The sequence below is a fragment of the Mustela putorius genome, unplaced genomic scaffold, assembly GCF_011764305.1.
Source record: "Mustela putorius furo isolate JIRA1106 unplaced genomic scaffold, ASM1176430v1.1 tig00003896_pilon_pilon_pilon, whole genome shotgun sequence".
In the NCBI taxonomy this organism is placed as follows: domain Eukaryota; kingdom Metazoa; phylum Chordata; class Mammalia; order Carnivora; family Mustelidae; genus Mustela; species Mustela putorius.
This window is the reverse complement of record NW_025422045.1, coordinates 7,666,649-7,688,342: the sequence shown is the minus strand read 5'-3', so window position 1 is coordinate 7,688,342 and position 21,694 is coordinate 7,666,649. Positions and strand designations below refer to the sequence as shown.

The 21,694-nt window shown below is 47.3% G+C and overlaps 1 protein-coding gene across 6 annotated transcripts in view; it reads left to right on the top strand.

The window, feature by feature from the left end:
• The window catches only part of DAPK2 (death associated protein kinase 2), a 117,655-nt gene that overhangs the window by 73,995 nt on the left and 21,966 nt on the right, over nt 1–21,694 (top strand). For all 6 annotated transcript variants that reach the window (XM_013059539.2, XM_013059538.2, XM_045067555.1 and 3 more), the window contains 2 exons: nt 982–1,120; nt 17,589–17,718. In XM_013059539.2, coding sequence (XP_012914993.1) covers nt 982–1,120; nt 17,589–17,718 — 269 coding nt within the window. The remainder of the gene's footprint in view (nt 1–981; nt 1,121–17,588; nt 17,719–21,694) is intronic.

Genomic DNA, 21,694 nt, shown 5'->3' with positions numbered 1-21,694 from the left:
TGAATTAACTAGTATTATTTTTTTATTGTAAAAATATAGGTTCCAAGGCTTAGGGGCTGGAGAATCTAATTTGTTAGGGTCTGTGGTAGGACCTGGGATATGCATTTAAAGCAGGTTCCTCAGGTGATCCTGAGTTCTTGGACACTTTGGTCCAGATCTCTTCCTAATATCTTTCCCTGGGATGACTCTTGGCTCTGTCCCAGCCCCAGAGAAGCACATCCTGGCTGGATACCCTAGCATCCATCAGAGGACAAACAAACCCAGTAGGGCTATCAGATTTAGTGAATAAGAATCCCCTATTTTATCTGGCAACCCCAAATTCCTAATTCTGATAAAACTGTAAACTAGGCAGGAGTGGGGGGTGGGGAAGAAAAAAAAAACCTGTAAACTAGTATTTACAGGGGAGGTTGTTTTTGCTTTGTGGGCCTCCATTCCTGCCCTATCTACCATAAGGTGCAAGAGAGGGGAGGGTGAGGTTTTTAAATGGGTCTAGATTCCCTTGAGCTTTGAGGAGGCCATCTTTTGTAAAATGAAAGAAAGGGCTCAGGAGCCATCTTTCTCAATCTGCTCATCCTGCAGGTAAGGAAACTAAGATCTGCCTGAAGGGGGAAAGGGAATTGCCCAAGGTGAGTGGCAGAGCTGGACTAAAACCTGAGCCTCCAGTTTCTGGCCCAGCATATGTTCCTCTTTGTCACTGCACAGCACTGTTTCTATCCTCTGTCCCCTCAGTCACGGGGTGGGGAGAGGTAATACCAAGGGTAACCCGAGATCCTTCTGGTGACCCCCTAAGAGCAGTTCCTGCCCTTATGATCCAAAGGGAAGAATGCAGTAAATAGAAGCAAAGTCGGTTCCTGGTGCTGGTTGGACAGAACCCCAAAGATGGGTGAGGGGATCCTGCTGTATGTCCAAATGGTTGGGGTCCTGGTTAGGAGCTGGCTGCACCCACGGCCTGGCCCCCACCCCACCACTGGTGTCTTGCAGAGTGTCGGGAGGAGAGCTCTTTGACTTCCTGGCCCAGAAGGAGTCGCTGAGTGAGGAAGAGGCCACCAGCTTCATCAAGCAAATCCTGGATGGTGTGAACTACCTTCATGCCAAGAAGATTGCTCACTTTGATCTCAAGGTCAGTGAGGGGATGTGGGAAAAGAATCATTGTAGGAAGAACGGGCCCTGTCCCTTCTGACATTACTGCTAGGAAGGGATCAGCGCCCCTTTGGCCATCCTCCCTCATCTCGCCATGGAAAACTCTGAGCTCCTAAGAAAAATATGATGCCTCAGGAGGCGTCCCTCGGTTTCATTTTGCATTATCAGGCTTTCTTCACAGAGGGGCTGGTTGCAAGAAGCTGCTTCTTCAGACCACAGGTACCTTATCTCTTTCAGACAGTAGTAGGTGGGGTGTCATTTTTAAATAGTAGACCACTGACAGGAAACTTGAAACCAAGCACATGTCACAAGGCTGGACTCATCAGTAACCAAGAACGAACTCAGGAAGAGGCAGAAGTCTTAGCATTCAGGCAAGCACTGCCAGGGTCTGCTGGCTGTCTGGGCCCCGCACAGCCTCCAGGGCCCCTGGCCCAGAGGTCATCAGTCTTGGAGCCTAGGGACCGCTGGCTGCCCTCCCTGTTCCCATCTCCTAACGTGGCCACAAAGCTGCTTCCAAGGGGCACTGATCATTTGTGGTAACTGGTAATCAGGGTTGAGAAAGTTCACTGCAACCACATAGGAGCTCAGAAAGCAAGAATGTGGTCAAAGTAGAAGGATCAGTTCCCGTAGTAACTGAGCTCAGTTTAGTGGACTAATGAGCCTTTACAGGCCCCTGAAGCATAAAGATCCTCTAACCCGGGATCAGAGAGACCTATTTACCCAGGGGCGGGTGTGGGGGGAAAACCCCGTTCAGTTTTCTATCCAGAAAGTCCTATTGTGTTTCAAGCATTGTGCCGTGTGCCTAGGTATTTCTACAGATATACAAACCAACTTAGGCCCTGTCTAGGCTCAGTTCCTCTTTTCTAGGAAACCTAGTACAGGAGACAGGAAAGAAACCTAACAACTCTTAAGTGCTGCGATAGGAGGAAGTATAGGGGAGTTGGGGAGCTCAAAGGAGAGGGCATCTGAGTCAGACTGAGGTATCCCAGAGGGCTTCCTGGAAGAGGTGATATTTGAGTTGAGTTTAGAAGGACTGGCAGGGGTTACCAAAGGTGAAGGGTCTTCTGAGGAAGAGAGGCTAGCAGTGTATATGGTCTGGAAAGAGCACAGTGTATTCAGGAAAGTACCAGCAAAGAGTAGATGTTCTGAATGACAGAATGAACAAGCCAGGAGGAGAGCACAAGGCATACAAGGGTGTGAGAGCTAAACCAAAGAGGTTGAACTTGACCCTGAGGGCTACAGAGTAGGGAGTGGGGTAGGGAGGGAACATGGAGGTGAGGTGAGCGGATGTGTGTTTCGGAAGGATCTCTCTCTGGCTGAAAGGTTGGATAGAATGGGGACACCTGGAGGCTAGCTGGGGCCTAGCTGGGAGGCTAGTACCCTAATCTGGTGAGGGTGTGGCCTGAGCCGGCCTTTGGCCTTCGGAGTGGTAACACTCTGAGTGGGAAACCGTCTACCTGAATTGCTCTTGTGTATCCCTCCTGACAGTACTGTGGACAGTTAACTTGTTGTTTTCTGTGTCTTGACTGCTTCCAGGAGCCTGGCCTCACTCTTTGTCTTTTCTCTACCAGGTCTGGTAGAGGTAGGAGGAATTGTAATCCCATAGGTACCATGACGGTAGCCCCTTCATGCTGTTTAATAACTTGCTCCTGGGTGGCTCAGTCATTAAGCATCTGCCTTCGGCTCAGGTCATGATCCCCCACATGGGGCTTCCTGCTCAGCGGGAAGCCTGCTTCTCCCTCTCCCACTCCCCCTGCTTATGTTCCCTCGCTAACTGTCTCTCTCTCTGTCAAATAAATAAATAAAAGAAGAAGAAGAAGGAGAAGAGGAAGAAGAAGAAAAGAAGTCTTTAACTTGCTTGTGTGGCTGCTGTGGGGAGGGGAGTGTTGGCTTGGAGGCGGCCAGGCCAGGGGTTTGGTCTTCACTCTGCTGTATACCGGGATACCCCTGAGCCTTAGTCGTTCAGCTTCAACACAGGCAATAATCCCCACCTGGCACAGTTGCTGCCGGGGTTAAAGAGAAGCGGCATTAGCTGACTCCCTGTAGCACTCTGTAATAGTACCTGTCATTGTTATTTCCCCTCCCAGCAGAGAGGAAAAGAAAACACAACTCTTGTTACAGGATTTTGGGCCCATCAGACTAGGAAAACAGGCCTGCTAATGCAGTTCTCAACTGCCCAGCAGAGAGTTGAGATTGATGGCTGCTGGGGCATGTCTGGCTCCTGGGCTCAGTCTGGCTGCTTTCCACCACCTGGAGACAGTCTGGGTTGCCTCAAATGTGCGCAGGGCGAGGCTGCTGCTAACCCCTATCTTGGCCTCCTGTCCTTAGAGCTGTGCAAATTCTGAGCCTTCTGGCCCCTCCACCCCCATCCGTGGTCCCTTGGCCCAGGCCCAGCTGAGCAACTCCAGGAAGTGATGAGTAGTAGCTGTGTTACCTCATGATGGGGTAGACATCCCTGGAGCCAGAATGTGGGTATGTGTGCCCCCAGCTGGAACTTTCCACCAGCTAGAGTGGATGATGTAGAAAGTCCAGCTGGTAGCTTGGGGTGGGGGGTGGGGTGGTTCCATGTTGTTTCCCACCATCTAAAAATCATTATTCATGGATATATTTTTCTTCCTGATTTTCATTCTCTTTGAGGTGCCTCTGCTTTCCTCAACACTTGTATTCTCGTACTCCTCACCAAGTGAGTCAGGCTAGTCTTGTGGTCCCACGAACACAGCCACCCTGTTGTCTCCAGGCCCCTACCTGTGACCTGTTCTCCATGCTCACCTTCCAGCTTGAAGGGGCAGGTGATGGAGGAGGAGCAGCTCTCTGGAATACGAATGGCTTCTCCTGGGACTGCTAGCCGATAAGCTCTTCTTGTTCCGTCACAGTGCTAGAGAGGCTGGAGAGGTGAGGCTCCATCCCCGGCCCCATGTCAAAACTGACATGCTCCCAGCCTTGTGGCAGAGAACAATAAATGTACCAATTACCATATGATAAGCAGTCTTGGGAAAACAGATCAAGGCAGGCTGCTGCCCAGAAATTTGTGATGGGTCGGTCCTTGTCATCTGTAGGATAAAGGAACCCATTGTCAGCATGACATTCAGGTCTGATTCTGACCTCATCCACCTTCCCCACCCTCCCACCCCCTCCAAAACTCTAGCTCCAGGCAACAAGGTGACAGATCTGTATTCTGGCCTCTCTCCTCCTTTGTTCAGGCTGTTCCCATCCAGGAAGCTGCTGCTCCTCCTTTTCTCTGGCCATAGGCTTCCTTCCTGCTTGCCCTTCTAGGCCCAGCAGAAACACTACTTCCTCTGGGAAGACTTTCCCATCACTGCTACCTCCCAAACCATAACTTAGAATGAACCTGCCTCTCTGATTCAGTTGCCCTTTGTACAGCCTTCTGCTGGGAGTATCTGTTGCTCTCACTCACTTTCTGCTGTTTATATCTAGCACCATCGCTGGCACATGAAGAAAGGGATGAATGCCTTGGTAAGACCAGATGTGTGCATGGCCCTTTCATGTCACCTATAAAATGCAAAAGAGGCTACAGGCAGGTTTTAGTCCCATGGTGTGAACATTTATTGAGGGACTGTCATATGCCCAGGAATAGAGTGTCAAACATCAGTGCAATAGGGCACCTGCTTTCCAAGGGTCCACTGTCTACTAGGAGGTGGCCATGGTGGGACTCAGTGGGGAGGCCACCTGAAATGAAAGCTAACCATGACTCTCGCCAGCAAAATCTCACTTCCAGGGGGTAAGTGTTCTGACTCAGCAGAGGGAATACCATGCCAGTGTGTGTTGTAAATATACCCCAGAAAGGCCCATTGATGTGGGTGGTTGTAGGTGGTGAAGGTAGATGCTGTTGCCCTGTGCTTGCCTGGATGGAAGGAACCCTAGGGCTGACTGCCCCTCAGTACCACCTAGCACCTGGTGTTCCTTCAGACATGGCGTCTGCATGGTGGCTTACCCTCAGTACTGCCCGGAAACCTCACCTTGGCATGCCATCCCAGCACAAATGAAGGTCTTATAGAGGGCAGGTTTGTGTGGTTTTGTGTTTATTTTAGATTTGGGAGTTTCCCTTCTGAGTATGGGTGTGTCTCCCCTACACCCCAAACCAGCTGGAGAATTCAAAAATGGAAGGTCATCTTCAGGTCTTACTGGTATTTTCAGCACACACCATGAGGATTGAATGAAATTATATGCAAGCCAGGAACCTAGAACTCTCATGGGGCTTTTGGTTTATATAAATAGCATTAAGAAGTGAATTTTGAATTTGTAAACAAAGTACCCAAAATCCAAATTCCTCAATGCTCTGATTATCCTTTGAGCTATTTTTTACATTCGTGACATGATGGGGTCTGCTCGTCAAGCTTTCATAGGAATGATACTAATAATATTTTGAATGTTTATGGCACTTTCTAGAATATAGCATGCTTATACATTTGTTCTCTCATTTGATCCTTGTGGCCATGCATGGAGGTACAAAGTATTGTCCTTTTTTTACACACAAGGTAATTGAGATTCAGAGAGGTTAAATAACTTGTCCAGGATCACACAGGTATTAAGTGACAGAGCTGGGGCTTGAACTCAGCCAATGAGGAAACACTAAGCCAATCTGGGTGCCACGAGCTTTTCTTTCCCCAGATTCTGAACAGCATAAATTTCTTACTTCCTTGGGCCATGCCTCTGACATATTATCAATCCAAAGGTCTGTACCATGCCATGCATTTCTCCTTCACACAGTTAATTTCTCATCTGGTTACGTTATTTCTAATAAGTTATTCCTCATATTTTAAAAAATGTATATTTTATTAGTTGCTATAAAATGTGCATGTGTTTGAAAGTAGAACTTATAAGAAGGAGGCTGTTTCCATACCAAAACCTGGCAGCATGAAGCAAAGGCGAGTCATGGCAGAGATTTAACTGACGGGATCGAGTACAGTGAGATTGTGAAGGTGCAGGCCAGACCACGGTCTGTCAAAGCAGACCATGGGAGGCTTTTTCCCTCAAAATTTTTTATTATGAAAACATATCAGAAAAATTGGAAGAATATAATGGCCACCATTACACCTTCCCCCTAGATTCGACATGTAGGCACATTTGCTTTACCTCCTTCTCTCTTTAAAAAAGAAAAATGTATATTTATATAAAAGTATTTTTATATATGTGTATCTACACACAGACATGTACACATAGTACATGTATACTTTTAAAATTAAAACCATTTTAAATAAAAATTAAAATAAAAAATATATGTGATTCTTTAAAACGTTGGTATAATTTGAAAGAAAATTCTAGCCATCCTGACATTTCACTCTCGGTATTTCTACAGGGATCTCCCAAGATTCAGGTCAGGCTCCTACCAACCTACCACCATTATCACACTTAAGAAAATTAATAGAAGACCTTTCATGAATGGATGCACATGATTTTATTTCTGATTTTGAAAGATAATTCTGGCAGCGCAGAGAGGATAGCTGGGAGAGAGTAGGCCAGTAATGACAAGAACATGGGAAAGGGATGACCCAAAGGTACCCCTTAGCATTTTTTAACTGAAGGATGGTCTTTTATGCTGTCATAAAAAGTAGTAGCTCATAGAAGACACAGAAACTTGCAAAGAAGTTACCCATAGACTTTCTACTCCAAAACAACCATTAACAATTGGTCTATTTTCTCCAGCTTTTTGAACAGGTGTGCGTATGTGTTCATTTTAGGATGCTTATAACTATACTACTTTTATAATTTTCTCTTATGCTTTTTTTCTACTTTACATTTTAACCCAAGGAGCCCACATGTGCTCTAAAGTATTTTACTTTACTGTAGAAACTTTTATACAAGTCTTTCCTGATTGCCTTACCTTCTCGGTGCATTTTTAGGGGAAGACCTTGTTTCCTGTTCCTCAGATGCCAATCTTAGCTTGTGCCCCAGCCTCAGAGTGTAGCCCTTGGGCCCCTTCAGTGCAACCCCATGCATCAGACTGAGCCTAGAGCCCTAGAAATAAATGCTGGCTGTATTTTCCACTCTTGCCAGGCCCCCTTAGGGTAACCCCGGAAGGAGTGAGCTGAGGAAACTGAACTTCTAAATAGTGGAGGGAAAGTACAAAATGTGGCAAATAGTAAGTACGGAGAGGCATAATTAAAAGAGTTGAGGGGCACCTGGCTGGCTCAGTTGGTGGAGCGTGCAGCTCTTGACATCAGGCTTGTGAGTTGAAGCCCTACGTTGGGGGAAGAGATTACTTTTTAAAAAAAAAGAAAGAAAGAAAGAAAACCTTTAAGAAAACAAAAATGAGGGGCACCTGCGTGGCTCAGTCCTTAGGCATCTAGATGCCTTTGGCTCTGGTCGTGATCCTGGGGTCCTGGGATAGAGCCCTGCATTAGGCTCCCTGCTTGGCAGGAGGCCTGCTTCTCCCTCTCTCACTCCCCCTGCTTGTGTTCCCTCTCTCGCTGTGTCTCTCTCTGTCAAATAAATAAATAAAATCTTTAAAAAAAAAAAAAAGAAAGAAAGAAAGAAAGAAAACAAAAATGAAGGAGTTGAAATACAGATACTTTGCAACAGGAGCATTAAGCCAACCAGGTGACTCTTACGAGATACAGCAGGGGGCCGCATGGTGAAGTAGAAAGAGGAGAAGATTGGGGGTTGAGCATCTCCTAGCCTAAGGTTCTGTGCAGTAGTATTCTGGTAACAGCCAGATCTCCAGAAATCAAGTGTATGGACACACACACACACACACACACACACACACAATCATGAATTTTATCATGTAAAGGTTTGTAACACAACCTACAAACAATAAAAATATATGATACTTTCTTTGGTAAATCCCAGAGAACCAATTTTCTCATACAACATTTCCTTTGGGTTCTGCCAAACTCTTGTATCAAGAGCCAACCTAGGGATGCAGTTGACACCCAAGTGTAATTCTGACCAGAATGTTGGTTGATATTTTTGTCTACGAAGTTTAACAAGTAGGGTGAAAAATGAAACAATGAAGACATGTGTTAGAACTTTGCTTATTTGTCAATGACTGGAATGACTTCTTGGCTGGATTAGATAATAGTTTCCAAATACTAAAAAAATATGTCCTCTGTTTCTGTGCTATTCACAAAACAACAGCTACATACACGGCACCCTTTTAAGTTTCAGCTACATTATTAAGTGATCTTCTCCAGCACGTCTTAAGTCTAGAATCAAAAAGATAATAAATCAGGTTCTGATCTGTAGTGTCTGCCTCTTTCCATGGTGTCAATATCCCCCCAAGCCCGGCCCACAATTTCAAGGTACCAACGTGCCACTGACCAGAGTTTGGAAGAGGGGAGCAGTAGCATAGCCTTATTTAGGATTTCCCCAGTTCAGAGATAAGGGATAGAGATGACCTCAAAAGCACAGAGAATACTAGAACACAATTTTTAAAATTAGGAAGCAATGAGTTTTAAGTATTGTTTTTCATCTGACTGATTTCAAAAATCAGTTTATAAAATTTAATTTTAATATTAAAATAATATAGTTAATGTGGCTCTCTTTATCAGCCGGCTCACACAGTTCCTGGGCTGTCATGGGCCAGTAGGCACCAGCTCCAACAGCTCCCTGGCTCTCTGAGCCTTTGCCCACAACATGAGAGCACTTTGTAAACAGGATCGTGTTATAGGCAGGCTGACTGTTGTCAGTGGTGTAGTAACAACAATGGGAGCTGGTGGTTACTGGGCACCTTGAAAACATGAAGGCTCCTGTCTGAGTGCTGGGAATGTGTTTACCATTTAATCCATGCAGCCACCTGTGAGGGAGGGTCTGCTATCATGCCCATTTTATAGAAAGAAGAGGTTACTTGAGGGCTCCTAGAACCTTACCACAGTAATATTCCCGTTTTGCAGACCAGGGGCCAAGGCTCAGAGAGGTCCAGTTTCCTCACTGGTTAAATGAGGACACCAGGCATCCACAGCTTGGTGGCTGTGAGGATCCAATAAGGTGATGTGTGGGGAAAGCCCACCCCAAATGTTAGTTTGGCACAAACCATAGGGCCAACATTGCTAGTTGGCCCAAGGCCCAAAGCCAGTCGTCCTGGAATGCCCTTAAAAGTGAATTTTTATTTCTCTCCATGTCACAGAGCCTAGGGAAAGAGTAGGTAGCTAGAGTAGGTTTTCCGTTTTGCTTTACCAGACAGGTTTGGGCTCTGCTCCTCACTCAGTGACCTTTGCAGTTTCTTGACCAGGTCACAGCTCACAGGCTGCTCTGCAGCTTGGGACTTAATGATCTCTGGGGGCCCTTGCAGCTTCAACACTGTGAACAGCGTAGGGGTGACATGGGAGTGAGGATGCATGGGAGGTCAGAAGGAGGCCATGAGTGTGTGGCCAGAAGCTGTGGTTTAACAAATCCAAATGCGAGGAGCACCTGGGTGGCTCCGTGGGTTAAAGCCTCTGCCTTCGGCTCAGGTCATGGTCCTGGGGTCCTGGGATCGAGCCCCACATTGGGCTCTCTGCTCAGCGGAGAGCCTGCTTCCTCCTCCCTCTCTCTCTGCCTGCCTCTCTCCCTACTTGTGATCTCCTGTCTGTCAAATAAATAAATAAATAATCTTAAAAAAAAGAAAAATACAAATCCAAATGCGATCGAGTTTGGGGTCCTTTCCGAAGCCACTTCTGTGGGTTTTCTGGGAAATAACAAGGAGCTGGGATAGGAAGCTGCTGAGGCACCAGAGCCAAGGTGGACATGCCCACTTGGGCAGCAGGCAGGGGTGACCCCAGCAGGCTCCCTTGCATCAACTAGAGGAAGGAGGTGACACAAGAGACAAGAGAGCACACAGGATCTGGAGTCTGCCAGAGCTTGAACCTCAGCTGTACTACTTATTACTGAGGCACCTTGAGCAAGCGCTTAACCTCTGTGAGCCTCAGTTACTTCATCTGTAAAATGGGGTTGATGATAGTACCTGTCTTGGACAGTGAGAATCAAATGAGTATGAATGCTTTGGAAACTAAATGCTATAGGCTGTGCTATACCAAAACCCTAGGCTGGGTGCTTTTAGGAACACAGAGCATGCAAAACAGGCCTGCTCTCTGCAATTGGGCGATCTGGTCGGGGAGGTGGGATGAACACACAGGCTCTTGGCCTTGACTGGGGCTGTGGGGTGAGGTTGCTGCACACATGTGAAGGTGGGAGAAGGAAGGAGCACTAGGCTGGCTATTTAGATGAAACTTGCTGGGGGAGACAGAATTTCGGCTGAGAAGGAAGGCAGATGATAAAGACCCTCATTCTGGGGAAGAAGAGACATGACCAAGGAAATATTCGTCGAGGGGATGCTAACAGCTACGGGTCACTTTATAGGTCCTGTTTGATCCTCTTGGTAACCCTCGTGAGGTAGTTGGATCATCATTACTAATTAATGGGTGAGCAACCTGCAGCTGCCCACCTAAGTGACTTTCCCAGTGTCAGACTGGTAAATGGCCAAACTGGGATTGGAACCCAGGTTCCAAGGCTCTTAGCCATTATCTATTTTGATTCCCTAAAAGCAGAAGGTGCAAGAGATGCATATGTGACTGTGCTGGTTGTTCATTTGGGCAGGAAATAGTTCCTGAGCACCCAGGAATTGCGATGCCAGCCACTCTTGGGTGCAAGGGGTAGAAATGAGAGGCAGGGCCCCTGTCCTTCTCCTGGGGCTTCAGAACAGTGGGGAGAGGACACACAAGGAATTATAGTGCAGTTGATTCGCCGCCAGAGGTGTGTCAGGTTAACAGGCAGGTGCTGGGGGGAAACAACTAGTTGGAAGTGTTGGAGGGGAGGGGGTCATGGAACTTGTTCCAGAATGAATGTGTCAGAGCTGGCAGTGGGGACGGGAAGAAGCTCGTGAGGAAGGCCATTCCAGCAGAGCTAACTGTAGGGTGGTGTAAGGGTGATTAGGAGGTTGGTTAGGATGTGGCGGAGGGGTGAGTTTCCAGAGGTAGGAAAGCCTTGACTGCCAGGTGGAGGGGACCTTGTGCATGTGCCACACTGGAGGCTTGTGGGAAGGGGCTGCCTGTGGGCTCATCTATAGGGTGCCAGGGGAAGAGTTTGCTGCATCTCCATGGAAACCTGCCCCTAGAGGTCTGGCAGCAGGCATCCTTCCTGGCTCAGGTTGCCCAGCACTTCCTGGGGCCATGCTCCACATTTGCAATGAAGGTTCATAAGCAGCTTCCGTGTCTGGCCGGTACCCCGCTTGGCTGAGCTAAGCAGCCTCGCCCAGTGACAGGCATGTGGAGAAGACACTGGGCGGAGGTCAACAGACTTGGGCTCTCCTCCTCGTTCAGTGACCTTGGCAGTTTCTTGACCTCTGTGAGCTGCTCTGCAGCATGATAGGACTTAATGATCTCAGCTTCAACACTGTGAACAGTGTATGGGTGACATGGGGGTGAGGATGCATGGGACAGGAGGCAGGTCAGGGAGAGGGCATATTCTACAGTGGTGCACAGGTGATTCAGCAGGGATTCAGTAAGTTTCCTGGGGATGACTGTTGTCCTTGCTCCATCCCAGAGAGGAACGAATGGACATAGCCACCATTACTTGAAATCTTGCTGGGCATCGATCCTTCCATGGACCATCTCTCTGGATCTTTAGAACAGCCCTATGCCGTGGAGGTATTGCCCCATTTTACAGATGGGAAACCAAGGCTGCAAGAGGTCCATTGACTTTGACCAGGTTTCACTGTGAGTGACAGAGCTGAGATTTGAACCTTGACCTGCCTGACTCTAAGCTCAAGCCTTTGCACCTTACTGTATAGCCCCCTGAGGTTGACTTCCTCCTGCAGGGGCTCTTGGACACGCTGTACTGGACGGGGGAGAGGGGAATCACCCACTCACATGAGTCCTGCCTGGAGGACAATCTTCCAGTTTAGCACCATAACAGGCACCTCTGATCAAATCCACTGGGACACGGTGGGGCATGTTGGCCTCTCCCACAGCTGCCTGCCTCGTGGGCTGAGCTGGGTGGGTTTGTTTTGACAGGTGAGGGCAGTTTCGCCTCGTGGTAGCAACTCCACAAGCCCTGTGCTGGGCAGTGGTGGCACCTGTAGGAATCCCTCCTTGTAGCCATGCTTTGGAGGTGATGTCAAGTGTGTGGGTCGTATTTGGTCAAAGCAAATAAAGCTGGAGAAGGACAGATGGATAGGATCATACTACTCCAGAGGGCAGCCTGGCTTGGACCCAGCAGTCTGTGGTCACAGTGGCCTGTTCTTCCTTCCTGACCTGGAGACAGGAGACCTGAGCCCTTCATATGTCCTACTTGGGGCCCAGAGGAGTGGGAATTTGCCCAACCAGCTCGGGATGTTGTGCCACCTTCCAACTACAGAGGCTAGAGCTCGAAGGGGCTCTGGAACTCATCCAGTGTCTATTTTAGAACTGGGGGTGCTGAGGCCCAGAGAGAGGAAGAGGCATGCTTCAGTTCACATGGCCTTGTATGGTGGAGGTGAACCCGGAATTTCCTAGTACGCAGGCCCGGGATCTTTTCTAGTGCCCTACCTTGTTTGGAAAGGGGAAAGCAGAGAAGCTGAGAAAAAGCCCTTGGGGGAGCTGCTGCTTTGCTGGCCCTCAGGCTACCCTTGGGGATCCTCCCTTAGTCATGGTCCCTCCTGACCCAGCCCTACAGCGGCCCTTGGGGAGGAGTGCCCTAGGGCACCCCCCCAAGGGTGGTGGAGGACTTCCACAGGGCAGAAAGAGAAGGACCGCTAACTCCCACTTCTTTCAGTGCCTGTTAGCATATTTCAGGGGCGTGTGCAGGACACAAGATACCATAGGGGATGCCAAGAAACTTAGCACTGATCTGAAATTTCCCAGGGAGGCCACCACCTGGGAGAGCAGCGATGTCCCAAGACAAGAGACAGCCTACAACCGAGGACCACTTGCTCATAAGCGTTGTCAGCGCCAAGGGGGTTAGAGCCCAAGCTCAGGGGCCGCTTCGTTGAAAAGTAAGGCAGTAGTAGGAGGTGGGGTTGAGGCATAGTCCCTGAAAGTGTGAAGAGGAGTAGGAAAGGCATTCCAGGCAAGGGGAAAAGCCAGAGCAAAGGATGGAACCGAGCTGTCTCTGTGGGTGTAGTAGTAGCCACCTGGAGGGGAGAGGGGACAGGTGCAAGGAAGTGAGGGGTGATGAGGCTGGGAAGGTGGCATGGAACCCTCAGTGCAGAGTCTCATTGCCTCAAATATCAGGCAGGGCATTTGCGCTTTCTCTCTTGGTCAGTGGGACCACTGAAGGTAATTAACCAAACTGGGTGATGTGGTGGCAAGCAGGGCCTGGACAGCCTGGGAAACACACCCCAAGACTCTGCCATTATGAGGTGTTGGGCCTTGGGCCAGTGCTTTAGCCCCCTGAGCCTCTGTTTCGTCATCTGTGAAGTGGGGACGTTGACAGTGCCTACCCCTGCAAGCGGTTGCAAAGATGACGTGGAGCCATTGTACGCTGCTAGCCTTGGAAATTGTTCAGACGATGTCAGCCCCTGCCTTGCCTCCTGGGTGGCATCGGGTTGGGTGCATGGAGGCTGGGATAGCGAGAAGGAAGCCCTTCCAAAAGCAAGAGGAGCTACAGATACAGGAGCCGTTTTCCTGTTTACTCCCAGTCAGGGCAGGTCTGAACCTAAAAGTACATTTGGTCCAAATGGGCCAAGGTGTGAGTGATGGAGGGCAGAACGGGGGTCCAGGGCCTGCCCACCCAGCAGAACATTCCTGCTGTGCCAGGGTACAAGGCTGCCCTAAGTTGCGAGGCCCAAACAGCATTCCCACTTCTCCCTGGGAGAGATTCCCAGGACACTTGAGCTCCAGGGAAGGGAGATCCTTTCCTCTATTGATAGGAGCAGAAGTTTTGCAGTCCAGCAGAGGTTTAAGCCTTGCCTTCACAAGTCAGTCTTTCGGTCTTGGTTTCTCTTTCTGAAACGGAGGAATGATGGTATCCACTGCGTAAGATGGGGGGGAGGGTTCGATGAGGTGTAAAGTGTGTCATGTGCTTGGTTAGCACAGTGCAGCCAAATGACAGCTGTCCTCACTCCCTGGACATTTACTGAGCACCTGGTGGATGCCAGGCTCTGTAGCAAGGGGAGGAACAAAACTCTCAGGAAGCTTATAACTTGGTGTGGGGAGACAGAGAAGTAAGCTGTCACCTTGAGATGGGGGAAGAGACGCTGGAATTGGGGAGGCACGGGGTATTATGGGATGGGGGGGTGGAATGTGTGTGCCCACGTGTCGGTCTTCTGGAGGAGAGACTATTTTTACTGAAATGTGAAGAGGAAATAAAGCAGGTTGGGGATTGGGACTGTGCAGGAAAAATGTTCCAAGTAAGGGTGAAGTCACCTGCTGTGTGTTAGGTTCTCGGGGTGGACAGGAACTTGTGAGGCCAGGCAGTACTCGGGTGAGAAAACGTGGCCTGGCCCTGAGGTTTTCACAAGCTGGTGGAGAGGCTGTTTCTCCGGACTGTGGGTCGCAGAGGTGAGAGGCCATAAGGGAAGGATGCTTCTCACCTCTCAGAGCAGTGGGGCCTGGGAGAACTCAGCCTCACATGGTTCTTCCTTCTTCCGTGATGTTCCCCACCCAGCTGCTGCTGCCCCATAATTCTGGGGGTCATCTCTGGGGATCTGGCATGACTGCATCTGTCCGCTGCAGCTCCTGTCCCCATGTAGCGTGGGCTGCGGCCCAAACACGCTGCTCATCAGGAAGCCTTGGGCCCTGACCCTCATTCCCAGAGACAAGCCGCAGGGCCATTGCTTGGAGAGAAGGGGAAGTTGCCAATAATGTGACTAAAGAATATGGTGGAATGGGAGGAGGAGAAGCTCCCCGCCCCCACCTGCCGGGGTGATGGTGGACAGTGGAGAGGGCACAGCTCCCTGAATGGGGTTCCAGGACACTTGGAGTCCATGGGCAGCCATTGGAGGGCTGTATTGGGGGTACTGGAGTGGGGCCATCTGTCCGGGTCTTATTTCCTGACCTCCCCTGTCCCTACTCTCCTTTCCGCAGGGCCAAAGACGCTTTGCCTTGGGAAAGGACTTTGACACATTTTCAAAATAAAGTGGAGAGAAATCTCCAGAGGGGAAAAAGGATAAACAAGCTTTTAAAAAAAAGCAAAAGGGAATGTATTATTTATTTTCAAAGTCAGGGGAGGCTTCAGCCAGCCTCCTCGAGTGAAAGTTTCCAGCCACTCTGACATGAGGTCTCAGAGACTTTGAGGAGCCAGGAAGTTTGGGATGGGGCACCTGGAATGTCTTCCAGCCAGACTGAGAATCAGTTCGGCTAACAGTTAGGACCACCCTCAGCCTGCCAGTCTCTGTGCTCTGCACTGCAAAGGTCCCAATCCTCCCTCCAGCTGAGGGTCCAGTAGAGGAGCTAGGACAGTGACAGCAAGGACTGTGGGCAAAGGAGAGTGTGACAAATGTCATAACCAAAAAGTTAAAATAAGTACCAAGGGGACTGGGGAGGAGAATTCATTTCTGGGCTGTGTGTCTCGTTGGGGGTGGGAGGCAGTACACAGTTCCTCCCTTTGAGGAAAGCTTTTAAGACTGGCTGAGTTTAGGGACACCTGGCTCAGTTGGTTAAGCGGCTGCCTTCGGCTCAGGTCATGATCCCAGGGTCCTGGGGTCGAGTCCCACATCAGGCTCCCTGCTCGACAGGGAGACTGCTTCTGCCTCTGCCTGCCTTTCTGTCTGCCTGTGCTGGTTCGCTCTCTCTCCCTCTGTCTCTGACAAATAAATAAATAAAATCCTTAAAAAAAAAAAAAAAAGACTAGCTGAGTTGAGTTAGACTTAGAAGCCCAACTAGGATTTTGATGGGCAGATCAAGCAGAAGGCTTTCTAGGTAGCTCAAATAATGTGAACAAAGGTACAAGGTGGGAAATTCTTCAGGACTTCAAGAAACAGGGACACTTGATTTTCTTAAACTTGTATTTATTTATTTACCTTTATTTATTTAAAACTGCTTTATTGAGATAAGTCACATACTTTACCACTCACCCATGGAAAGTGTACAGTTTACAAAATTGTGCAACTAACACCGAAATCAATTTTTGAAAATCTTTGTCACTCAAAAAAAAAAAAAAGTCCTGTTACCCATTAGCAGTCGCTCCCCTTTCCCCCAGTCCCAGGCAACTACTAATCCACTTTCTGTTTCTATGGATTTACCTAGTCAGGGTATTTTGTAACAGTGGAATCCTACAATGCGTGGTCTTTTGGGACTGATTGTGTCACTTGGCATTAAGGTTTTCTTTTTCTTTTTTAAAAGATTTTATTTTTTTCTTTGAGAGAGAGAGAGAGAGATAGCACAAGGTGGGGGGAGGGACAAAGGGAGAGGGAGAAGCAGACTCTACGTTCAGCAGGGAGCCAGATGTGGGACTCAATCCAAGCACCCTGAGATCATGACCTGAGCTGAAGGCAGACCCTTAGCTGACTGAGCCACCCAGGTGCCCCAGTGGGATGTTTGCAAGGTTCATCCCTGCTGAAATATCAATACTTCATTCCTTTTTATTTTTTCTTTGCCTTCATTCCTCTTTATGGTGGAATAGTATACATGGATATACCATATTCACCACTTGATGGACATTTGTCTTGTTTCCACTTTGAGACTATTATGTGAATATGCGGCTGTGACATTTGATGTTTTGGTGCAGATGTCTATTTTCAGGACATTCCAATGGGAATGGAGTCCAAGACTATCATGGTGGGGAGTGGAACGGGACATGGTGAAGCAGAGCGACCTGCTCCCCCTCTGTGAACTCTGGGCAGCTGGGTGGGAGTGAGAAGGGTAGGCTCCTATTCTGTCCTCACTGAGAGCCTGCAGCGCATGAGGCCAGGGCCGGACCATCCCCCTACTGACACGTACCCACAAGGTTGCATCCGATCTAACAGCTGTTTGTGACACTGGGGATAGCCTAGGCAGCTGGTATTTTCCCTGGAAATCAGGTGCATTTTTTTCCTGTGTCCTACCGAGGGCCAAAATTAGTTAGACACATAGAGAAGTGTGAGCTACACAGTTAGTCCAGAGGAGGGGAGTTTGTCAACAGGAAGCTGGCCAGCCAGGGAAAAGAGGTGGTCAGGAAGACAGAGGTTAATAAGCCAAGTGTAAACCGAGGCTAGACTGCAAAGCTCCCACCCCTCCCATCCTCACACAGGGCAGTGGTTTTGTTTACAGGAAATACTGCAAGTTTCTACCTGGCCCCATTTAACAGATCGGGAAACAGAGGTACTGCATTAAAGGGATCTGCCATTCAGAGACAGAAATGGGACCAAAGTTAAGGTCTCCACTTCTGCTGTGAACAGCAGGTTTGGCGCAACCCAGGCCTTGCCCTCAGCGCTGTGCCTGTTTTTGAGTTCATAGGAAAAGACAAGACACAAAACCAAGAAAGAGTTTGAGTTTCCTAACAAAGAACACCAAACCCCACCCTAACCCCAAAGTGAAAACACAAAACAGGGCTTTAATTAATGTCTTTTCTTCCTTTCTTTCCTTCCTTTTTTTTTTTCTTTTTTTGTTCTCCAGCCAGAAAACATTATGTTGTTAGACAAGAATATTCCCATTCCACACATCAAGCTGATTGACTTTGGCCTGGCTCATGAAATAGAAGATGGAGTTGAATTTAAGAACATTTTTGGGACGCCAGAATTTGTTGGTGAGTTTGAGGCCTGCTTCTCTCCCACCTAAGCATCTGGGATCCAGAGATAGAGAAAGTCTGGGAACAAACCCCCTGTGTCTAGGGCTGTGGTCTCTAGGCTGAGAGAGGGTACCTTGGAGACCCTCCCCCTTAGAAATATAATGGGTGGGGAAGGAAATGTCCTGCTGGTTTTCTGGGTAAGGGTCCGGGTGTCGGCTTTGAGCCCCCAGTGGGAGGGGGAGGCCAGAAAAGGCTACAGGCCTTTGCAGAGCCAAACCCTCCGAGAGCTGGCCCCACCACCCCCAACCCCCGCTCTTCATTGAATTTATTGTGAAGATTTAAAATTAACTTGCCCTCTGGCATTCCCATAAACTCAAGTTTCTCTGGAGCAGCTTTTGATTTCCTGAAAAGGAAAAGGGAAATCATCTGCCAAATGCCAGATCCACCCACTCACCTCTCCTGTGTGCCTGGCCTTTATTCGTGCAGCTGTGTCTTCCCTCTCGTTCTCTCAGCCTTGGCTCAGGGCCCAGAGACCCCCTCATGGGACTGGGACTGTGCAGGTTGGGGGTCCTAGAGAGGCAGCCTTGAAGAGGGGAGAGGATCGAGAATCGAGGACCACTGTCTCTCTCTGCTTTGGGGGTTGGAGTGCTCTTGGAAATGGAGGGAGGGCATGGTCTCCCCAAAACCTGGAGGCGGAAACTTCTGACCACAGTCTAATCAAAAAGGAAAACAGAATGTGTCAGATCATCCCTTCTGATGGATTTTCGGGTCACACATGCCAGTGCTACGGCTCTTCTAGAAGGGTGCTGTCAAGGACCCAAAGACCCCAGGGTAGGGGAACATTACTGTCTGCCAGACACTATGCTGGGGGTCCTACAAACTTTATCTCAGTTAATCTTCAAACAACCTCATAAAGCAGATTTAATTATTTTCTCTATCAAATGTTTTGTTCTCGGCAAAACAACGAAAGCTAAAATTCAAATGTAGATACATCTAACATCAAAGCCTGTGTGCTCTTTTGGTTACACTGGGTTGTCTTTCTAAAAAGATCTTGCCCCCAGGGGGCGTGCAGTTTAGATGTTGAAATAAGACATCAAACCACCAAGTAACAGTGCTACAAGGCTCTGTTTGGGTCATCCATCTAGTTTAACAAGTGTGGAATTGGAAGGCTATGGGATGTCAGTTGTGGTCGACCAATGGTTATTCTTCATCTACTTTATGACAGATGTTTGGTGAGGTACTGGGGACACAGTGATGGCAAGGAGGCACACTCAGAATGACACATCCAAGGTCACACAATGAGCTGGTGACACAACCAACTTGTACCCGGGGCACAAGACATCTATTCTTGAACTTTGTCCAAGATAGCAGTTGCTGTCCACTATTCACGTGTTTGGTAAAATGCGTGTATGTACTTAGTTAAGTTCAAACCGAGTGTTAATCAACAGTAAATGGTTCAGCTAGAAATTCAGGGCAAGAATGGAAGAAGTGACACAAGACAGCATATGATTAATTATAAAGTGAATGATGGAGTTATCTCTCTGGAAGCCTGTTCAAATAAGATGTCCACTCTGGCAGAGTCAGTGGGATCAGTCATGCCCTTGAGTCAAACAGAGACAAAGGGCTGGTGTTATGGATGAGAGAAGTATCTGAAGAGGGATGGGGACAGAATCAGGGTAGAGGAGGAGCATATCCCAGGTTCAGTCATTTATAGCAGGGGGTAGGGCCAGAATTAGTGCATTTATTGGGTATGGTTCACTGTCCACTCTGGATGGAGTAGGGAGTTCCCATCAGACTAGCCATGTGAGTGGGATATTGACGAGTAGGCCAAACTGTGGAGGGTTTTTTCCACTGCTATGCTGTTAAATGTCTAACAACTAGGTCTGAACACAAAACACAACCCTAATTCATAGCATTTGCCAATTTTAAGCTACCAATTTTAACTGGTCACTGAATTCAGAGTTGGGAAGAGATGCCCACAGTTGACTCAGATGAGCCCATATGACCCAGCTCTAGCACAGAAATGGTTTTGTTTGTACCTTACAGATACATAGGGTGATTTTTCTAGGTCCGTGTCCAAATTAGAATGACTTTCTTTACCCAGGACTCCTGAGAAGTAGGGTTATAATAATTTGTCCTACTCCCATCATTCCTTTGAAATTTGAACCTGAGACACAGTGTTGAAAAGTAACTACTGTCAGCTTCTAGGAGTGTAGTGGATCCAGTCTTCCAAAAGCCTTCCTGCTATAAAACTGGATTCTTTTTTTTTTTTTAAGATTTTATTTATTTATTTGTCAGAGAGAGAGAGAGAGAGAGCAAGAGTGAGCACAGGCAGAGTGGCAGGCAGAGACAGAGGGAGAAGCAGGCTCCCTGCGGAGCAAGGAGCCTGATGTGTGACTCGATCCCAGGACGCCAGGATCATGACCTGAGCCGAAGGCAGCTGCTTAACAAACTGAGCCACCCAGGCGTCCCAAAACTGGATTCTTGAGGAAAATATTCTTTTTAATGGAATTCTGGACTCATTGCAAATAAGAGAAATGTTTAAGTGTAGTAACTCCTTCAGCACCACTAACCCCACCTCCAAAGCCAGTGAAATGAACTTAGAGCTGGGTCTGGGGGCAGCAAAGGAATTCAGTAGGAGGACCTCTCCCAAAGTGTGCATATCAGCATTTCAATGAGAGACCAACAAGACTTAGACATCTGAGGACATAAGATACAGAAATTATCATAGGTTGACTATAAAATAAATGGAATGTATATAGAAATAAAAGAAACACAAGAATGAACAACAAGAGGCTGTCAAAAATGAACAGGCAAATTCTAGAAAGAACCAGATAGAAATTTGAGAGATTTAACATATACTCCTAGAAATTTAAAATTCAGTGAATGAGTTACACAAGGTTTTATACTGCTGAAGAGAAAATTGAAGAATTGAAAGGCAGAGCTGAAAAATAATTAACTAGAATACCACTGAAGGAAAAAGACATGAAAATATGAAATAGAGCACAAGTGTAAGAGGGTAAAAATGGAAAGCTTAACTAACAGGTCTGTTTGGAATCCCAGAGGAGGGAATGAAGACAACAGAGGAGCAGCATTTGAAGAAAATGGCTGAGAATTTCCAGAAGTGTTATAAAATCATGCACGCCCAGTTACAGAAAGAACAATGTATATCGAACAGAAAACAATAAAAATAAATCCATTATAGTTATACTATAGTTGACATTACAGTTAAACTATAAGGTACCAAAGACAAAGAGATCTTAAAAGCAGCCAGAGAGAAAAGACAGATCACCAATCAATCAATCTATACAAATTTTAAAAAATTAGACTGACAGCATACTTCTCAAAACAACAATGGAAACCAATGTCCAATAGAATATTATCTTCTAAGAACTGAGGAAAATTAAAAAAAAAAACAGTAAGTGGGGAGCATCTCTTTACTTGCTAGGTGGGATGCTGATTGATTCATGAATTGCTTAATAGAGTCAATTACATACTCAAAAAAAAAAAAAAGGACCCGTAACTGCATACCCAGGAATGTTATATTTCAAGAAAGAGGATAAATGATTCAGACAAAACACAGCAAAAAACAAAAAATAAAAAGTGAACAATAAAGACAAACCATGAAATAATTAACCACCAACAAACATGTATTAATGGAACTACCAAAGATGTGTTTGTGAATTAATGACCTTTTGAGGGAAGGTCTCAATGCAAGAAGTAATAGGAGCAAAGAAATGAGTAAACATTGGACAAATATAAACATTTTCTGTTTAAAATAATGATGAAAATGATGATGATGTTTGTGGGGTTAAAAAAGGAACTAAAAATGTTAGAAAATGATGTTAGGACAGAGGGCTTAAATGAGTGTTTTAAGGTTCTTGTATTGTTAGAAGAAGGTCAAAACACTGCTTTATGTTAGAATTTGTTAGATAGCCATCCTAAAGTTTCAAGGGTGGCCATTACAAAAATGTAAGTAGAGGGGGAAACAATA